The 20,617-nt window shown below is 33.1% G+C and overlaps 1 protein-coding gene across 5 annotated transcripts in view; it reads right to left on the bottom strand.

Annotated features, from left to right (window-relative positions):
* Nucleotides 1–1,524: 1,524 nt before the first annotated feature.
* Nucleotides 1,525–20,617, bottom strand: part of LOC121378927 (MICAL-like protein 1) — a 62,802-nt gene continuing 43,709 nt past the window's right edge. For 3 of the 5 annotated variants that reach the window (XM_041507314.1, XM_041507316.1, XM_041507315.1), the window contains exons 7-13: nucleotides 19,806–19,920; nucleotides 13,953–14,052; nucleotides 12,781–12,854; nucleotides 8,244–8,358; nucleotides 7,381–7,427; nucleotides 5,643–5,737; nucleotides 1,525–2,827 (exon numbers count right to left, since the gene is read on the bottom strand). In XM_041507314.1, the coding sequence (XP_041363248.1) occupies nucleotides 5,643–5,737; nucleotides 7,381–7,427; nucleotides 8,244–8,358; nucleotides 12,781–12,854; nucleotides 13,953–14,052; nucleotides 19,806–19,920 (546 nt within the window). In that variant the 3' untranslated portion in view covers nucleotides 1,525–2,827. Of the gene's footprint in view, nucleotides 2,828–5,642; nucleotides 5,738–7,380; nucleotides 7,428–8,243; nucleotides 8,359–12,780; nucleotides 12,855–13,952; nucleotides 14,053–18,211; nucleotides 18,252–19,805; nucleotides 19,921–20,617 lie in introns of those variants that run through there. The other 2 variants (XM_041507317.1, XR_005958781.1) reach the window with 2 other exon arrangements.

The raw sequence follows: 20,617 nt of genomic DNA, 5'->3' as shown, positions 1-20,617 counted from the left end.
GCACTTTTAAAATTTATCCAAACTGCCAATTGGTTATTGGTAAAATTAAAACTGGCAGTCTTTAGCAGGGCTTGTGGAGTATATTTTAAGTGGGAAATAATTAAACATTTTATTATTATTTTGTTTCCAATTACCATATTAGCTAGAGATACTGGTTCTGTCATTGAAATACATGTACAAGTTCAATGTAAATTTGATTCAAACCAATTAGGTTACCCGGTCACTAATATCTAATTCACGTAACCTAACAGTTGGTTACCTAAGTAAAAGCTGACAGGTGTGTGGCATGGATCGAGCAACTATTGTGGTTGGATAGACAAGGACTGGGATGTGAAGGTGGAAAGCAAAAGAAGTTGAAAGAGGAGCTGCCAGACTGAAAAGAAATGAGATGGAAGTCAAAGGAGAGAAAGAAAAGAGGGCAGCGGAATAAAAAAAAAAAAAGGAAAAAAAAATAAAAGCAAGGAAAATAAAGACATAAACCAACCTCTGGTTAGCCACGATTTTGAAATATTGCCCCTCACACATTATCTCCAGACTTCAATAATGACAGGCTGTTTGTATAGGCGAGACTTTATTAAAGTCTTGAGTTTTATAAGCACTGGACCTAGTATCAGCCACATCACAAGTATCATCAGCTGCTCGATTATAGAAAAATTTGAACCTACCACCCCCTACCCAACAAACAAAACAAAACAAACTTACTTCTACGTAGGTATTTACAGAACATTAACATTATAATTTATATTAGTGTGTGGATTTCACATACTTTTTAATGATAAAGGAAGTTTATTGGTATATAAAAAATATATGTAGATAACAAAATATAAAAGTATAAGAAATATATAAAAGGAACATGAAAAACAAGTGACAACATTGAATGTAGTTTAAAATGATTGTTAACATGTTTACCATGCTGATAAACTATTAGAATTATAAAATTATTAAATAATTTCATTTGTAAAAATATTTCAGTCATGTGGGTTTTTCTTTATTCAAGCACTGAACACTGTATAGTGAAGATAACACTAGTGGTTTAAGAAACTAAGTAAACTGTATTATTAAGAATGAGATCTGATGATATTAAATGTAAACATTTACAATATTAGAGAAGTTTTACAACCATTTGAGTGTACCCAGTAGTTGTTAACGTCACAGCAATTTGTTCCCAGATCTTTATGATTCAAAGGCTTGCTACATGTGATACATTTCGTGGCTAATATATAATAATACTAATTTAAAAAAAAAAACTTCTGAGAATGCCACCTTCTTTAAGTCACTAACTGTGCTGAGATGTAAGTAGCTATCCGATTGGTAGTTACCGAATCATATTGGGCTGAATTTATGAAGCCTGTTTCTTTAACGCGGGTGTTTAAGCATTGTAAACGTATATAGTTACATGTATGTAACACATGAACAGGTGTTTAAGCATTGTAAACGTATATAGTTACATGTATGTAACACATGAACAGGTGTTTAAGCATTATAAACGTATATAGTTACATGTATGTAACACATGGACCGGTGTTTAAGCATTGTAAACGTATATAGTTACATGTATGTAACACATGAACAGGTGTTTAAGCATTGTAAACGTATATAGTTACATGTATGTAACACATGAACAGGCTTTGTAAATTTCACTTGTTATGATTAGCAATTGGTATCCGTAACAATGGTGGTGTAGTTGTGAAAACTCTCTATATCAACTGAAAGAAAATTTGCAGGCAAGAGAAAGGCATTATGACATAAACAGTTGTATATAAATATACCGCAATAGTTGATATGTTTTATCCACAAGTTCAACAAGTAATAATGATTAAAACTGAATGTATTTGTCATTATCACAGAGCATACTGTTTGAAAAGGCAGCAGTTTAAAAGATTTATGTTTTGTGTTCACAAAACAAACTTCTTAACAGCTGGTCAATATATTACAGATTAAAATGCCATTATGAATATGGTAACAAATATATATATGATTTTGTATTAATGCCCAGCTTGTAATGCATAATATTTATATTACCGAGAATGGAATGTTATAAATCTCTAATAAAAGGTTTGGAATGATAGTATTGTTGCTCAAATGTATGGTTCCTGGAATCAGCCATACTTATCATACTGAAAGACTAGATTGTAAATCATTTGGAGCCCTCTATCCATGGTCAAAAACCCAACTGATCAAAATCTAAGTCATAACATGATAATTGTAAACTGACAAAAACAATAAATATGCCACAACATGGCTTGGTCCTGCAAATGGCCACCACAAGGCATTGTCTTGCAAGTTTCATAATTTAGTTTAAACATGTTCAGAAATTTTACTGACCTCTATCACTAAGCAACTTGTTTGTCATTATGGAGGAATAATAGTCTTTATACAGTGATTTTTCTGTATAAACTATGATGGCTGCCACAAATGATAAAAAGAATTGGGGTTGTCTTTTAGTTTTGAAAAAGCTGAAGATATGTCTTAATAATATGAAGATCTAGATGTTAAATGTTAAATCAGTGATGTGAGTACTAACAGTTTTTAGTTCACTAAACTGATTAAAGTAAAATTTTGTAACTATAGCTTTTTGCAGTTATTAATTAATGTCATTTCTCCCTCTCCATGACCTGAGCACGCCACGCCCCCGATGATGCTGGGTTAAGATGACATCAATCGAAACTGATTAAAGTAATATTTTTGCCAGTTGTTAGTTAATGTAATTTCCTCCACAATACGATGCTTGGTTGAGACATCCATCCATCTCAGGTGTACCAGGTAGACTTGCTCTTCTGGTCACTTGCTTTGTTTATCTTTCCAGACACAGCATCTTGGGAGAAAACTGAAAATGTAATTGTATAAAGATTTTAGAAATGGCATCATAGCATGAAACAGAGTCAAACTTCATCAACTTGATGTTGAAGGGACCAAGTTGACAAGCTCAAAGTATCAGGATAAACATTAGTTGTTAATGAATATTATGCCATAGAATAATGTCTTGACTTCAAGATCTATGTTCTCAGGATTACAAAAACTTAAGTTAACAAAGTTTGACTCTATATTACAATCAGAAATGTATTTTTAAAGTTTAACATGACATCATTTCATTGTCTCCTAGTAGTGGTTGAAACATTTTATAACGGCCCTTGATAGTTATATAAAAAACAAAACAATAGTAATATGGATAATAAAAACATTATTACACTTGTGTGTGAGTCGTATTGATACAAATCAATACGACACCCAAGCTCATATAATAATCTCTATATTTTATATATACCGTAGCTAAGAATTTTCAGTACAACTATAAAAAGGCCATGTTAAATTAATAATTGACAGATAAGTTCAGAATGAGTTTTAAGCTCAACAAATTCTTGTGGTCACAACTGATAAATCCTTGCAAGTCTTGCTGGATATGAAACTGATGAAACTATGTGTGAACATTTATTTAGTTAAATATACATGTTAAGTATTTAAAATATAAAATGTTAGCAATAAATGGTGCAGTAAACATTGTATATCACTCATGCTATAAACATTTTAACATATGACCAAAACATCAAATTACTAAAGAACCTTCTGACTTATTAAAACTGACATGCTTAAAACATTAGGTCTGATGATTTTCATGGTCTTCAAAACCCCCATTATCCAATTACATTCTGGTTCTGTTATTACAGTTCTAATCAATTAAAAATGCATTTACCCACAACTGAATATATCACTGAATATGTTGGCACAGTATGAAATATAAAGCCACTCAAATCTAGAGGTAAATACTATTATAATGACCTTTACTCTAGTGACATAAAAACATTCACTTAGAGCTCACAGTGGAAATAATTTTGTTTCAGAATATGTAGGGTATTTTCTCAAAAATTATTAAAAAGTGACTAATTTAAAGAAACTTTTATTAGCCAAAGACTAAATGTTATAGCTATTTTGTACAAAATGATTTAGCAAATGGTTTCAATGGACAAGACTGTTTACCTAGTTCTCTTTAGAAGAGGGCATTGTAAGTTGGATAACTTGTGCCCAACTCTTTTGTATATATATATACATTATATGCAATAAAATATGTTTTCAATCAAAAACATGTTCACTTCATGTAGCTGCTAGCTGTTACACAAAAGAAGTTTAAGTACTTGTTATGTTTAGATACCGGTACTCATCCACAATGGCAACAAATATGAACACAAATCTTGTAGATAAAATGTATTCATTCAAAAGGGTCGAAGCTAAACATTTAGGGGTTTGACCAATGCTGATATTCAGAATGTTATTTTATCACACAAAAATGCAATTCATATAACATATAATGTTTGTATAAAACAGTAAAATTGTTTACATATTTAAACAATTGTTTTTGTCCAAAAGAAACTTAATGTTTGTGTTCAACACAGAAAACAATCCCAGTAAGTAAATGCTAAAATATTGAATATTCATGTTTAGTAAAATCATTATGTACATTGTTCAGTATAAGTTAATAATAAAAATAAATAACGAATTTAAAAAAAAAAAAAAAAAAAAAAATCATAATGACATGTTAGAAATTATGTAATAACCCATCAGAAATTAAAACAGAATAAATCGTGCATATGGAGAATTTATTAAATTTTCATGCAAGTCTTTTCAGCACCATTTGGGATTATAAGACAAAAGAGAATTCGAGAACAGGCAAGTAAATTAAGTTAATATCAAATATTGAACTGAAAAGACAGGAAACATTTGAAGAAAATTAATCTGGAAATAAGCCGAATGAAAGATTGTTAAAACAACAGGTGTGTTTGCAGATTGAATGACACAAATCTGTGTCAGGAAGAACTTTAGCAGGCATAGATCCTTGGGATGGGTTGTGTGGGAGGAAAACATCAATGAGATTTGTGGCTTTAGACAATCTTTAGTTTTACATTGGAGGCATAAAATAATCTGACTTTCCTCTGACGGGTCTTTTCTAGTAATTCTTTCCTTTAATACCAGATTGAGAAAGGTTGCACTCTCCAGTTGCAGAAGTTAATAAAAATATTTGTGAATGCTGGACAGAGAAACAGAAATAGATGTACAGAGTAACCAGCACCTGTGCTTATAAAACTTCAAACTCAGACCATCATTAACATAGTCAAACCCCTCTAAACTGGACACCCAAGAATCCAGTAAAAAATCTGGTTTTTAAGGTATCCAGTTTAAAGAGGTTTTGTTCTGTGCTGATATTTAAAAAGGGACCAAGAAAAACGTATGGTTTTGAGGGAGTTCTGGCAATAGTTGCCAAATTGTAGCTCATCAGTTATGTAATTTATATAACCGGACAATTGGTTACCTAGATAAAAATCAGATAAATCGACTTCTGGTTACCTGAGATTTTGAAATATTGTCTCATGTAACTTCCCATCTGATTCAAACCTTGCTATGATATTAGACTCCAGGGGCCTAATTCACTAAACTCTCGCAACTTTGCAATCTTGCAGTGCAATGTTAAAAGACTTCCAAAGAGGATGCTTTGTTGTCTAACAGAGCTAAGAGACCTTTGTGAATTAGGCCCCAGATGTGATCCTTGAATTTAAAGTGATACAGGCACAGGGACAAAAACTGTTAGATGGTTTCAACTTAAGATAGGTGCTAGAAAGACTGCCCAAGCCCAAACGTGTTTTAAACGATACCTAAAGCCAGGGTGGGCACAACAGAGCCCTTATTATACGAAATAATCTCCAAAGCCAGTTTCCTTGTGTGTTTTGTTTTACTCCTCGTCTTCTCACTTAAAAGGGACAAAAAGTGTGAAAAAAGAGGTTAAAAATTGCCCCAAATAAATAAAAAACTATTTACTATATAACAAGCCTAAGCTACAGGTATTCAAAAGAGTTAATTCCAGTAGAAAACTATTTATGTATAAAACAAACCTAAGCTACAGGTATTCAAAATAATTAATGACACCCCAGCACACAAAAAACCCACATCGGCTATTGGGTGTCACAAAAGGTTTATGTAATTAAATCTAGAAGCAAACTATTGAGTAAAGCATAAAATATTTTTTTCAATTCAAACATTAGTATATGTATTTCACTACAAATAGAAACCAGTGTTAATGTTAAAACAAAACAAAAATAAAATAAATATGTTAAATAAAGTTCTAATGAAGTGGATTTTGGGAAATATTAACTCAATGGTTTGATAAAATTAAGTAAAAAAAACCCCATGTTAAATGTTTTGTTAAATCTGGAAGTAAAGGTGTTAATGTGATTAAATATTTAAATTGAAAAAAAACCCCAACATCTGTACTAAAAACAACATAATATAGTCTTACAATACAATTTTATTTATATCTTCAAGCATCAAAAATTATTTTTATTGTAATGTACAAGTGTCATGTTACTGTCATTACTATTTTTGTTTTATATCAACAGAGACTTTTTTTTTTTCTTCTAGTACCTACAAATTCTAGACAGAAATAATCCAAAATTATTTCCCTTGACAACAATGAACTAAGTTTTTATTTTATTTATTATTATTAGTAAGAATCATCTCTGGATTGAAAGCTCCACCCCTCAGATGAACTTGCTATATCCCACAAGATTGCATACAAATTATTCTTATAAACTAAAGCATGCGAAACCTGGTTAACACTAAATTTCCAAAAATATTTCAAGGGGATACTACTGAACACCCCCCCCCCCCCCCCCCCATGCATGGCCAAATAGAGTAGGCTCTTTATTACAAAAAACTGACTGAATATCCAATAACTGTTTGAAACAGGTTCTTAGCTGAATATTAATTATTCAAAATAATTTTCTGAAGATGCACATTTTCCCTTAATTTTGTCATATTTCATTAGTTACTTTTATTACAATGGTAATCAAGTAATATGGCAAAAGTTATTAATTAAGATAAATTTATATCTCTCAATGTTTAAAAGACACAGTACTTTGTTTTTAACCAGTGTTGATCCTGATTTCATGCACTTCAGACCTAAGCATACTGTTTAGTGTCAGACAGAGAACAATAAAATCAGCTAGTCACCTTTTTGATTTATCATTTCTAATATCTAAGAGTGAGACAAAGAACAATAAAATCAGCTAGTCACCTTTTTGATTTATCATTTCTAATATCTAAGAGTGAGACAGAGAACAATAAAATCAGCTAGTCACCTTTTTGATTTATCATTTCTAATATCTAAGAGTGAGACAGAGAACAATAAAATCAGCTAGTCACCTTTTTGATTTATCATTTCTAATATCTAAGAGTGAGACAGAGAACAATAAAATCAGCTAGTCACCTTTTTGATTTATCATTTCTAATATCTAAGAGTGAGACAAAGAACAATAAAATCAGCTAGTCACCTTTTTGATTTATCATTTCTAATATCTAAGAGTGAGACAAAGAACAATAAAATCAGCTAGTCACCTTTTTGATTTATCATTTCTGCAATGTGTTGGTCTTCCTCTTCATATCTGCAAATACAAATTAACCAATACATCCTATTAATATAAATAATTTAACAAGTTATACTACTAGAGATTGCCCATGTCAAAACTGTGCTCTAAACAATACCTCAAGTCCGAACCACATTGCTAACAACTACGATAAATTACTCTCCTGCCTTTAATTACCGTCAGATTTCCCCCACATGTTGTCCTGACAGAAATCGAGGGAAAACCATTACAAAGACACAGATTCCACATTCTAGATGGCAACCATGTCACCTGTATCGACTTCGCTGATATCTCTTAGGATATGTTTTGCTGGCTGCTGTTTTGCTTTTTAATGAAATACTTCTCAAGAGGGGTGGAAGGATGTAATGTAATCTAACTTATAGAAGTTTGTTTTGTTTAACGACACCATCATCAGCTATTGGATTTTTTTATATATTTTTTTTAGGAATTTTGACCTGTAGTCTTAGAGAGGAAACCCGCTACATTTTTTCATTAGAAGCAAGGGATCTTTTATATGCACCATCCCACAGACAGGATAGCACATACCACGGTGGTGCACTGGCTGGAATGAGAGATAGCCCAATGTGCCTATCCATCCCAGACCGACCACACATTAATTACATCACAAAGTTTGGAGGAAAATGTTATAACTATAACAATAACCACAACAACAGTTTTGTCATAGCAGGTAACTCAGTAAAAATGTTAACAGACTTTCATTTTCAATCATGTTGACAGTGCATGCATGCAGGTTTGAAAATGTAAAAAATCATGACTTTTTAAAAGTATTTCTAATTAATCATGCAGTACATATTGAGAACACAAAAGACACACCTTTGTTTATCTTCATCCATGGAGTCCACAATACTACTGCGAGCATTGACAACTCCAAGTTTCTTGTTCAGAAGGTATTCCTCGTGCTCCCTCTCGGCATCGGTCTTTTCAGAGTCTGTGTAGGTTCAGAAAATAATGAAAGTAAAAAAAGTTATTTAATGAAATACTCAAAACATTTTTATTTAAGATTACACAGATAATGAGAGAAGATACTCGCTGCCACCACTGCATGAAATACTCTTTTTGATTAGCAGCGAAGAATGTTTTATATCCACCATACGACAGAGAAGATAGTACATACCACAGCCTTTGTTACACTAGTTCAGGGAACATTTTCTTTTCCAAATGACTGGCCTCGGTGGCGTCGTGGTAGACCATCGGTCTACATGCTGGTAGGTACTGGGTTCGGATCCCAGTCGAGGCATGGGATTTTTAATACAGATACTGACTCCAAACCCTGAGTGAGTGCTCCGCAAGGCTCAATGGGTAGGTGTAAACCACTTGCACCGACCAGTGATCCATAACTGGTTCAACAAAGGCCATGGTTTGTGCTATCCTGCCTGTGGGAAGCGCAAACAAAAGATACCTTGCTGCTAATCGGAAGAGTAGCTCATGTAGTGGCGACAGCGGGTTTCCTATCAAAATCTGTATGGTCCATAACCATATGTCTGATGCCATATAACCGTAAATAAAATGTGTTGAGTGCATCATTAAATAAAACATTTCTTTCTTTCTTTTTCCAAATGTTGATTAGCAACATTTCTAGTCAATTGAAATTTGATTAGCAACTACTGTTTAATGTTTTAAAATTGTGTAGTGTTCTCTGAAATTTGCACAGCAAATTGTGACACGAGAATGAACAAAATGTTCCCTGCAGTTGTGTAGCACTGGTTGGAATGAGAAATAGCCCAAATGGCCCACTGATGGAGATCAATCCCTAAGAGTAAGATCAAATTCTGTGCATCAGGTGAGCACTTTACCACTGGGCTATGTCCAGCCCTAAGAACATAATAAGGAAGTCTGTAACCAGTTAATCTACAATATAAACACTCACTTTACCACTGGGCTATGTCCAGCCCTAAGAACATAATAAGGAAGTCTGTAACCAGTTAATCTACAATATAAACACTCACTTTACCACTGGTCTATGTCCAGCCCTAAGAACATAATAAGGAAGTCTGTAACCAGTTAATCTACAATATAAACACTCACTTTACCACTGGGCTATGTCCAGCCCTAAGAACATAACAAGGAAGTCTGTAACCAGTTAATCTACAATATAATCACTCACTTTACCACTGGTCTATGTCCAGCCCTAAGAACATAATAAGGAAGTCTGTAACCAGTTAATCTACAATATAAACACTCACTTTACCACTGGTCTATGTCCAGCCCTAAGAACATAATAAGGAAGTCTGTAACCAGTTAACATACAATATAATCACTCACTTTACCACTGGGCTATGTCCAGCCCTAAGAACATAACAAGGAAGTCTGTAACCAGTTAATCTACAATATAAACACTCACTTTACCACTGGGCTATGTCCAGCCCTAAGAACATAATAAGGAAGTCTGTAACCAGTTAATCTACAATATAAACACTCACTTTACCACTGGGCTAAATCCAGCCCTAAGAACATAATAAGGAAGTCTGTAACCAGTTAATCTACAATATAAACACTCACTTTACCACTGGGCTATGTCCAGCCCTAAGAACATAACAAGGAAGTCTGTAACCAGTTAATCTACAATATAAACACTCACTTTACCACTGGTCTATGTCCAGCCCTAAGAACATAACAAGGAAGTCTGTAACCAGTTAATCTACAATATAATCACTCACTTTACCACTGGTCTATGTCCAGCCCTAAGAACATAATAAGGAAGTCTGTAACCAGTTAATCTACAATATAAACACTCACTTTACCACTGGGCTATGTCCAGCCCTAAGAACATAATAAGGAAGTCTGTAACCAGTTAATCTACAATATAAACACTCACTTTACCACTGGTCTATGTCCAGCCCTAAGAACATAACAAGGAAGTCTGTAACCAGTTAATCTACAATATAATCACTCACTTTACCACTGGTCTATGTCCAGCCCTAAGAACATAATAAGGAAGTCTGTAACCAGTTAATCTACAATATAAACACTCACTTTACCACTGGGCTATGTCCAGCCCTAAGAACATAACAAGGAAGTCTGTAACCAGTTAATCTACAATATAAACACTCACTTTACCACTGGGCTATGTCCAGCCCTAAGAACATAATAAGGAAGTCTGTAACCAGTTAATCTACAATATAAACACTCACTTTACCACTGGGCTAAATCCAGCCCTAAGAACATAATAAGGAAGTCTGTAACCAGTTAATCTACAATATAAACACTCACTTTACCACTGGTCTATGTCCAGCCCTAAGAACATAATAAGGAAGTCTGTAACCAGTTAATCTACAATATAAACACTCACTTTACCACTGGGCTATGTCCAGCCCTAAGAACATAATAAGGAAGTCTGTAACCAGTTAATCTACAATATAAACACTCACTTTACCACTGGTCTATGTCCAGCCCTAAGAACATAATAAGGAAGTCTGTAACCAGTTATCTACAATATAATCACTCACTTTACCACTGGGTCTATGTCCAGCCCTAAGAACATAATAAGGAAGTCTGTAACCAGTTAATCTACAATATAAACACTCACTTTACCACTGGGCTATGTCCAGCCCTAAGAACATAATAAGGAAGTCTGTAACCAGTTAATCTACAATATAAACACTCACTTTACCACTGGGCTATGTCCAGCCCTAAGAACATAATAAGGAAGTCTGTAACCAGTTAATCTACAATATAAACACTCACTTTACCACTGGGCTATGTCCAGCCCTAAGAACATAATAAGGAAGTCTGTAACCAGTTAATCTACAATATAAACACTCACTTTACCACTGGGCTATGTCCAGCCCTAAGAACATAATAAGGAAGTCTGTAACCAGTTAATCTACAATATAAACACTCACTTTACCACTGGGCTATGTCCAGCCCTAAGAACATAACAAGGAAGTCTGTAACCAGTTAATCTACAATATAATCACTCACTTTACCACTGGGCTATGTCCAGCCCTAAGAACATAATAAGGAAGTCTGTAACCAGTTAATCTACAATATAAACACTCACTTTACCACTGGGCTATGTCCAGCCCTAAGAACATAATAAGGAAGTCTGTAACCAGTTAATCTACAATATAAACACTCACTTTACCACTGGGCTATGTCCAGCCCTAAGAACATAATAAGGAAGTCTGTAACCAGTTAATCTACAATATAAACACTCACTTAAAGGCTTTGTAAGAAATCACACAAAACCATGACAAGACAGTATCTGAATAATAAATCCTAATTATTAAAGCAAGTTTCCCTGGTACCTGACTTCCACATTAATTAAATAATGCATCATGTTGAGGTACTTGTATTTTACACAAAAACTCCTTTTGTTTCATGGAAGCATTTTAAAGACTGCTCCACATATGATCAAACTGGTGGGAAAAGGAGGCACCTGAACTATTAATTTATTGGGTGCCATATCACTGTTTTATAGTTGATGGATGTTACAACCATTCTATTTGTGGATGTCCCAACTCTATCCCTCTAGATGCCTTTTTTATGGAACATCCCTAAAACTAATTACTCCCTTTTCCTGGATCTTACAACCCTACCCTTGTAACAACATATGAGGCATCCCCAAAAATAATTACTCCTTTTCTTAGAAGTAACAACCCTATCATTCGTCGATTTCCCAATCCTATCCCTCCTAGATGTTGTGTGTTCTTGGACATCCCAAAAACTAATTATTCCTTTTTCTGGATGTTACAACACAACTCTTTGTGGATATCTCAACTCTATCCCTCGTATATGTCATGTGTTATGAGACTTTCCTCAAAGTAAATAATTGTTTTGCTTATCGGTGATGTCGTGGTTAAAACCATCAGATATACGGCTGGTAGGTACTAGGTTCGGTTCCCAGTACCAGCTCCCACCCAGAGCGAGTTAATGACTCAATGTGTAGATGTTAGACCACGACACGGACTTCTCTCTCACTAACAACTAACCCACTGTCCTGAACAGATAGTCCAGACAGCCGAGTTGTATGCCCAGGACACTTAATTGGACAGAAGCATAAAACTAAGCTGAAATGAATTAATGAAAAGAAAGAAAGTAACAAATGTTTTATTTAATGACACACTCAACACACTGTATTTACGGTTATATGGTGTCAGACATATCGTTAAGGACCACACAGATATTGAGAAAGGAAGCCCACTGTTGCCACTTCATGGGCTACTATTTCTGATTAGCAGCAAGGGATCTTTTATATGCACCATCCCACAGACATAACAGTACATACCACAGCCTTTCATGGTGCACTGGCTGGAATGAGAAATAATTCCCAGAGTGACCATGCATTGAGCATGTGCTTTACTACTGGGCTACTGAATGAATGAATGTTTAAATGAGGAAGCTAACTGACCTGGCTTGCTAAGCAGCCGTCGGAGTTCAGCATCAAGGTCTTCTTGTTCATCCTCCAATTCCTGCTCCTTCTGTCTGGAAAAAGAGAGAAATCTTTCTGTTATCAAGTTATTATTTTAAACTACAGCTATACACCTGGAAATTAAAAAAGCACCACCTAGCGTTGACCACGTGGCTTACACTAAGCACATTTCGTGAATATAAGACACTGAAAAAGTAATGTTCTGTGTATACTGAGAGTATTCAAAAAGATTGACAGTAAGTGACACTGTCGTTACATCAACACTTAATGTATTCTGGAGAAAAAGACAGAACACGTAAATATACATGAACATGTATAGCAATTAACTATGGAGTTGGAATCACACTGATGTGCTTCTCATGAGTACTTTATTCATGCCATCTCGGTAAACAACTGTAAACAGTAAATACAGAAGATGTAAAAACTCTCAATATCAGGTTTAAACTCCGCCGGTACATACAACTGCTTCGATTTCGCTGCAATGTAATTCATGTGGTTCTTAATTACTTTCCAGGTGTACATACATCATAGTCACAAGTGCCATATTTTACTAATTTTATTTTTTTGGCAACAAATGACTAAAATTAATGCATGGATGCATATTCTTTGAATAAGGAAATGGAAGGAAATGTTTTATTTGACGACACACTCAACACATTTTATTAACAGTTATATGGCGTCGGAAATATGGTTAAGGACCACATAGATATTGAGGGAGGAAACCTGCCACTGCCACTTCATAGGCTACTCTTTTCAATTAGCAGCAAGGAATCTTTTATATGCACCATCCCACAGACAGGATGGCACATACCACAGCGTTTGATGTACCAGTCGTGGTGCACTGGCTGGAGCGAGCTTTGAATAAGTAACTCAGAAATAACAAAATTGTTGTATAAACAGTTAAACAAGCTGTTTCTACTCTCAGGCCATAGGATTTTGAACTTCATAAGGAAGACTTTTTTTAGTTCTGTGCCTTGTGATCATGGGAACCCATCGGAAACTGTTTTATTATATAATTATATATATATTATTTTTGTTGAATAGTCGTTCTCGATAATCATGAAACATGAAATTTCAGTTCTGTGATTTTACCGACATGCTATCGGAAACGATTGTTTCCATAAAATCTGAAGGCTGACTCTGCTACTTACATGTAGATGAGGTCAGCCTCTGCACGGACCAGCTCATTCTTTGCGCTGATTAACTTGAACCATTCAATCATCATGTCATCTTCTTCCTCCGTTGTACTAGCTGAACACGAGAAAGACAAACACACTCAATGTTCATTATCCTCACAACTTCTACAACACTGTACAGATTTATTAAGACTGTTAGTATTATAAATATAGATACAGATCAGTTATTATTAAAACAAACAAAAATGTCATAAACACTGAAATCTGTGGCTGATTCTCAACGTCCAACAAATTATCTGTAACAGCAAAAAATTCATAATGAACAAACAATAAAACTGGTGCAATTTTAAGCAAAATATTACGTAAGCTTATATTTATATATATTGTATATTAGTATTAAATATCTTTCTATGAATTTTAAAAATACCATGAATTTGTGTTAGAATTCATAAATGTTGTAGCCATTCCAACATTTTGGTAAATGTTTCCCATTTTTGAACAATGTTTACAGCATATGATTTTCTCCTGATGATATTGTTTCCTTTGTAATTGACGTAAAATATTAAGGATTGTTTTATTAATAATAAAAACAAGAATATCAAGTTGCAGCTCTATTTTAAACACCTGTCTAATACATACACATGAGATAGAGATTAATACAAATGAAGAAATATGTGAAAGAAACCTAATTTGAAAATATATTGTTTTTACTACCAGTACACGTATGATGACAATGCTCTCTTAAATATCAGCAAACTACTGACAAATCTGACTGTAAGATCATTAATAATTATACTACATACTTCCCAATTATTAAAATGTACAAGCACGTGCAAACTAAAGAGGAATTTTTTTTTTACAATTGCTATTTTGAAATTCATCCGAAATATGCCATATATGCCAGACTTTTTAAATTTTTATTAAAGACAGAGCAATATAATTTTTATTTCATCCCTACCCTACTCCATTTGGAAGCTTTAATAATGGATATGTAAATCATAACTAAATTTGTAATTAAGCCACTATATAGAGAATCAGATGAAATTAAGCTGAGGTTTAAAAGCCTGATATAATTATAACTGGTTATGCTGGGGGAAAAAGAAGTCAGTCCAGGACAAGTAAAATGACATTCAAGCCCTGCAGTATTTTCAGAATTTGTTATCCATTATATGATACAAATCTATCTAAACCAAGTGATAGAGTCACTCAACCCAAACAGAAACTGCATTAAAAAAATTATGATTTTGACAATGAATCATAAAAATTAATATTTAATCTGTTAGTTTTTCAAAGTTTAAGCAATCTTAATGTAATTTATTCACTATGAGATAGCTATCTTCCTTTCATATTTAGAATGTTTTCTTTTACTGTTTGACCATTAAAGTTTGTTTTAAAAAACACCACTAGATCACATTGCTTAAATTAATGATTGGCTACTGGATGTTAAACATTTGGTAATTTTGACTCATAAATCTTTAGAGGAAACCTGCTACATTTTTCCATCAGCAGCAAGGGCTGACATATGTATTCAGTCTCATGCAGTTTCTTTTTTTGGGTGAGCAAACAATGAAATGCTGTATCTTTAAGAGAGCACTGTCAATGAACTTGGTGTTTGCCGTGTGTAAAAGAAGAGAAAAGATGTGAACTTGGTGAGTACATGTATACGTAAGAATGTGCCTTGCTGCAAAATCTATCATCTTCTATACTCAACAGAAACATGCTTATCATACCACTTAGTATTTAAACTGAAAAAAAGGTATTATTAGCAAGTTAACCAAATTTTATTTGAACTTGTGCAGTCACGCCCACTTAATTTTTTTGAAGCAAAAACATTAAATTAAATAATAATAAATTTAAATAATAATAATAATCCATTTTTTGTTCTTGTTTATTTGATATGAAAAAAATATTTTTGCAAAATTAACTTGAGTTTGTGTTTAGTGATTTGGTGTACTGCAACCATTTCCCTTAACATTCAGTTAAATACAGTCTATTTTAATAATTTATAAATATAACTACACTTTGTTTTTCATTGGTTATGCAGCAAGAGGGGCTTAAATATGCACTTCCCTTATACAAATATTCTAATTCCATACCTTTGGTATGCAAACCACTGAGCAATATTCAAAATGGAAGAATAGCCAACTGGGTTTCTTTGAATAATACTGAACCCGTGGCTCTATATTGTAATCAAATCATGAGCCGGTATTTAATAACACACACACAAAAAACCCACCCACTCCATTAAAGACATATTTATTAATACAATATGTACAGAAATGTAATAACTGAAAACACTGTTTGCCAAATATGAAAAATGGGGTTCAAGAAGTTAGTGTTACAAGGATAGTATTGTGGTACTTTTTAAAAAACTTTTTAAAAAAATGGATAAAATGGATTAGATATACATGAACAGTTATTTGTATCAATAAAATAAGTTCTAATTATTGAGGTGGTTAGGATACTGTCAAAATATGAGAGTCAAATTTAGTGTTAGTTACATCAGTTAATGATCTAATAAATCCACACAGATATCTGGTTTTAGGTCAGTTTAGTAACTAAAATATATTTTTATTGAGTTATCTGATGATTTAACTGGAGACACAAGTATATTATGCAAGAAAGACTATCAATAAATATAATAAAACCAATATAAACCGTATACAAACCTTATATATATATATATGTGTGACATAGCACAAACCATACATTCACTTTCCACACCCACATACACATACAATAATAGATTATAAATTCCAATGTGCACAGATTACAGCAAATTGCAGTACCACACATTTTACACAATGAAATGTATATTGCATTTCAAATCTGTAAATGTAATAAATTATGACCACCGTTGACCGTTACATTTTATAACACACCATTTTCATGCTCATTAAAAACAAAACAAATATTCTCCATTGAAATCTTACCAATATATCCTCATACAGGTGCAAAATGATTCATTTTAAAAACAGGGCCTGGTAACACAAAGCACTTGTAAGACTTACGTCAGACATAAACCATACATAATGTGTGGCATACGTCTGTCGTAAGTGTTACGAGTGCTTTGTGTTACCGGGTCCTGATACTTATTCATGATTTTAACAAAGTATTCATTTACATTATTGTGTTAGTATAAGCAAAAAAAACACCCACTACTGCCATCAATATGTCTAAAATCGCTATAAAATGATGACAACCCTGCTCACAGTAAACCTGTCATAAGCCAAGGGAGACACCTCTGATAAGGTAGCCAAAATAAAATGTCACTGATAAAAAGGGAGGAAAAAGTTAAGGTTTCAGAAAAATGTGTTTACACAGAAGACAAAACTAAAAGTGATACTTCTAAATAGAATGTGATAAGAATGTTGCTATTTAATTCGATTGATATATATATTATGACAATACTGCCTGTTTCTTTTGAGTGTATACGATCCAGGACAATAAAAATACTTGCAGATCATAAGCTCTATTAAACCATGTGTTTATTTTAGATGCAAATATGTCTTATGAGTTAGTACAGACCTCCCAAAAACCCAACTTCATTTAATTGTAGCTACACACCAATGACAATCATAAATTATTAAATATACACACATTTATCTTAATTGTGTTTCGTAATATTAATCTACATAAGATTTTTAAGAGCAGACCCATCAGTGCTCCTTTCATCCACAAGTATCATCAGTTGGTATCATAATGCCCAATAGATTGTAAACAAGACAAAAGCTGGTCTACCTTTTATTACTTGACTTGTATAACTTCCTGCACGTTATCACAGTCTTGGTAAGTACATACTCAATAAAGACAAGCAGTGTATAGCCATTCTATTATTACCTGGTGTTTCAAACTAAATATCTTAATTATTTTTAATCAGAAATATATTTTTAAAATCTTAAATTAAACTTTTAAATTTATCCAGTTTACAAGCTATTAAAAGTGCTTAAACTGAAATGATTATCTAAAATTCATTGACAACTCTTTTTTTTTCTCTTTTTTTTAAGGCACAAAACTTTTCTTTTACTAAATCATAGAAAAGAAACCTTTAATAGAGAAAGTGACTGAAAATGGTTGGCTAAATTTATATTTTTTTCAAATATAATTTAACACAAATAAATGACAGGTGTGACACACTATGATTTTCTGAAACCCTTTAGGTATATCACGGGTGGCCAAGGTTCGAAGAATATACATGTGAATCAGATTGCATGCCAGATACACGACAAGTAAAAATCAAACAACATTAAAAGCAATGGATTGAAAATGGTTACCCTAGAAAAATGTACTTATTCCCCTTGACTGATCTCTGATCTGAAAGGTTAGAAAAGCAAATGGCTGGGTGAAGAGAACATTCCAGGTTAATAAAGTATTCATGCTCAATGGGAGGCAAACCGTAATACTGAAACACAAAACAGCAACAATGCAGTCAAAGTTCACTTGTGCAAGGATATTTTTTTTTTAATTTATACAACTATTTCATGATGAATTTTTTTTTTTTTTTAAAACAGATACATGTAGCTTATAGGTATCTCTACAATATACAAATGCGTTTTAGAATCTGAAGGCTGATGCAATATGTAGAATCAAACAATAATTTATTTTTACAGCTATCAAATAAACAATCAAACTTTAGTCAAATGTGATAAGATAACATTTACGACATAAATGTCAAAGATAGATCTTTGTGTTTTTCATTTTGAAGAGGCTTTATTTATGTACACACACTGATTCTGTATTTGGTAACCATTAAATATTTTTAGAGTAATAAATGTTGAAATAGAGTGTGACATGTGTCTTTATTTCACTTAATGGTAAAACACATTTCTTTATTCAAGAAATAACTTCAGTTCTTGGAATTAATCAGTGGACGTACTGAATTATGAATGACCAATGTACAGATGGATCCCAAAATGATCATTACAAGCCTCTTACGTGTCCAATAAATAAAATAATTACTGGGAATGCTGAACTCATTAAATAGTGAGGTTTGTTTTTTGGGGCTACAAATATTCAAAATTTACAAATTGGTTAAATGCACAAGTGATCTTCAAACTGGAATATCTGGACTAATATATAAACTAAAAAAAACAATCCATCAAGATTTGCTGCACAAATATTAACAATTTTACTTAAAAATACAATGTATTATTTCATAAACTTACGAATTTTGACAAAAGGATTCATATCTTGTACATGTGACTGTTTTATAAAGCAATATGTTTATAAACAAAGTTTGAATATTTTAAAAAAGAAAGAAAAAAAAGAATGAAAGAACTCGCCCCAAAGCCCCCCCCCCCCACCCCAAAACCCTCCTCCCTTCATAATCTAATGAATTTAACAGCAGCAATCTTGGATAGACTGTTTTTGATTTACAATAAGTCTATTTTCAAATTTAGTGCAGTTAACAAACAGAAACAATGAACAACTAAATTATTATTTACTATGAGGTGATGACATTATTAGGTGCAATGCTTATTACTGGCAAAGCGTGAGTTATGTATGAATAATGTAAGTTAGTGCATGATGACGTAATACAGAAATAACAAATATTTAAATGCAGAATGATACTGATGCACTGTTAAACATGATGATTTTATACTGAACAGAACAAATGCAGTATAAATAGTAATAAACGTTACAAACAAACAATACATTCATTCAAAGAAAATCTTTTATAAAGCTTTATATGTGGGGAAAATAATCTAAGATTTGATTTTATTAACTAGTTTTTATTGTAGCAGGATGCAAAAATAAAATTGAAAACAAAACTGATTTTAGCAACAACAAAAAGTAGTGCAACAGCAAAACCAAATTGCCCAGTTTGAAAGAAGTGAACTGAAAGAATAGCATCAAACTGCATATTACCGTTTCTAATGGAGTCCTCCAGTTCCCGTCCTCTCAGCTCCAGCTCACTGAGTTTGGAATCAATGTCACACAGCTGATTCTGGAACTCCACGGGGTTTAGTTGACCCGGACTAAACTGAAAAACACCACAGACACAAGTCAAAATACAAGTAAAACCTGCTCAAGCAGCCACCTGTCTGAATGAAGATGTGACCTTTTTCTTCTTCCAAATCATCTATAGTCCTTCCCAGCCTCCACGAACACTGTTTTTTGTAAATAATTTCCGTTTGATTTCATGTAAGAAGAAAAGTAAAAGTATTCAGCAACAAACAAAAAAAGGAATACAAAATTGTATGCAATTTACAAAACAATTGGCTAAAAAATAAATAACTTGTAGTAATAAATACGATAGTAAGAGAACGGCGTTCCCTGATGGCAAGGACTATAATATTGTGTAAACTGACCTATTTATGTTATATTCACCCAACAAAACTACTAAATTCTTTTATTTACATGTATGACTAAATCAAATCAAATTTGATGGATCAATTACATTATTTTTTAAAAATTATTAAAAAAAAGAATACTATTGGTTTAAGTTGGGGCGGGATTTAGCTCAATTGCTCGCCTGAGGTGCTTGCATTGCAGAATCGAACAACCTCGGTGGATCCATTCAACTGACTGGGTTTTCTCCTCATTATAACCAGTGCACCAAAACTGGTCAAATACCATGGTATGTGCTTTTCTGTCTGTGGGAAAATGCATATAAAAAATCCCATGCTACATTAGGAAACATGTAGCAGGTTTCCTCCGACTACATCTCCGAATTACCA

Source organism: Gigantopelta aegis, chromosome 8, assembly GCF_016097555.1.
Source record: "Gigantopelta aegis isolate Gae_Host chromosome 8, Gae_host_genome, whole genome shotgun sequence".
In the NCBI taxonomy this organism is placed as follows: Eukaryota; Metazoa; Mollusca; class Gastropoda; order Neomphalida; family Peltospiridae; genus Gigantopelta; species Gigantopelta aegis.
This window is presented reverse-complemented; position numbering and strand designations above follow the sequence as displayed.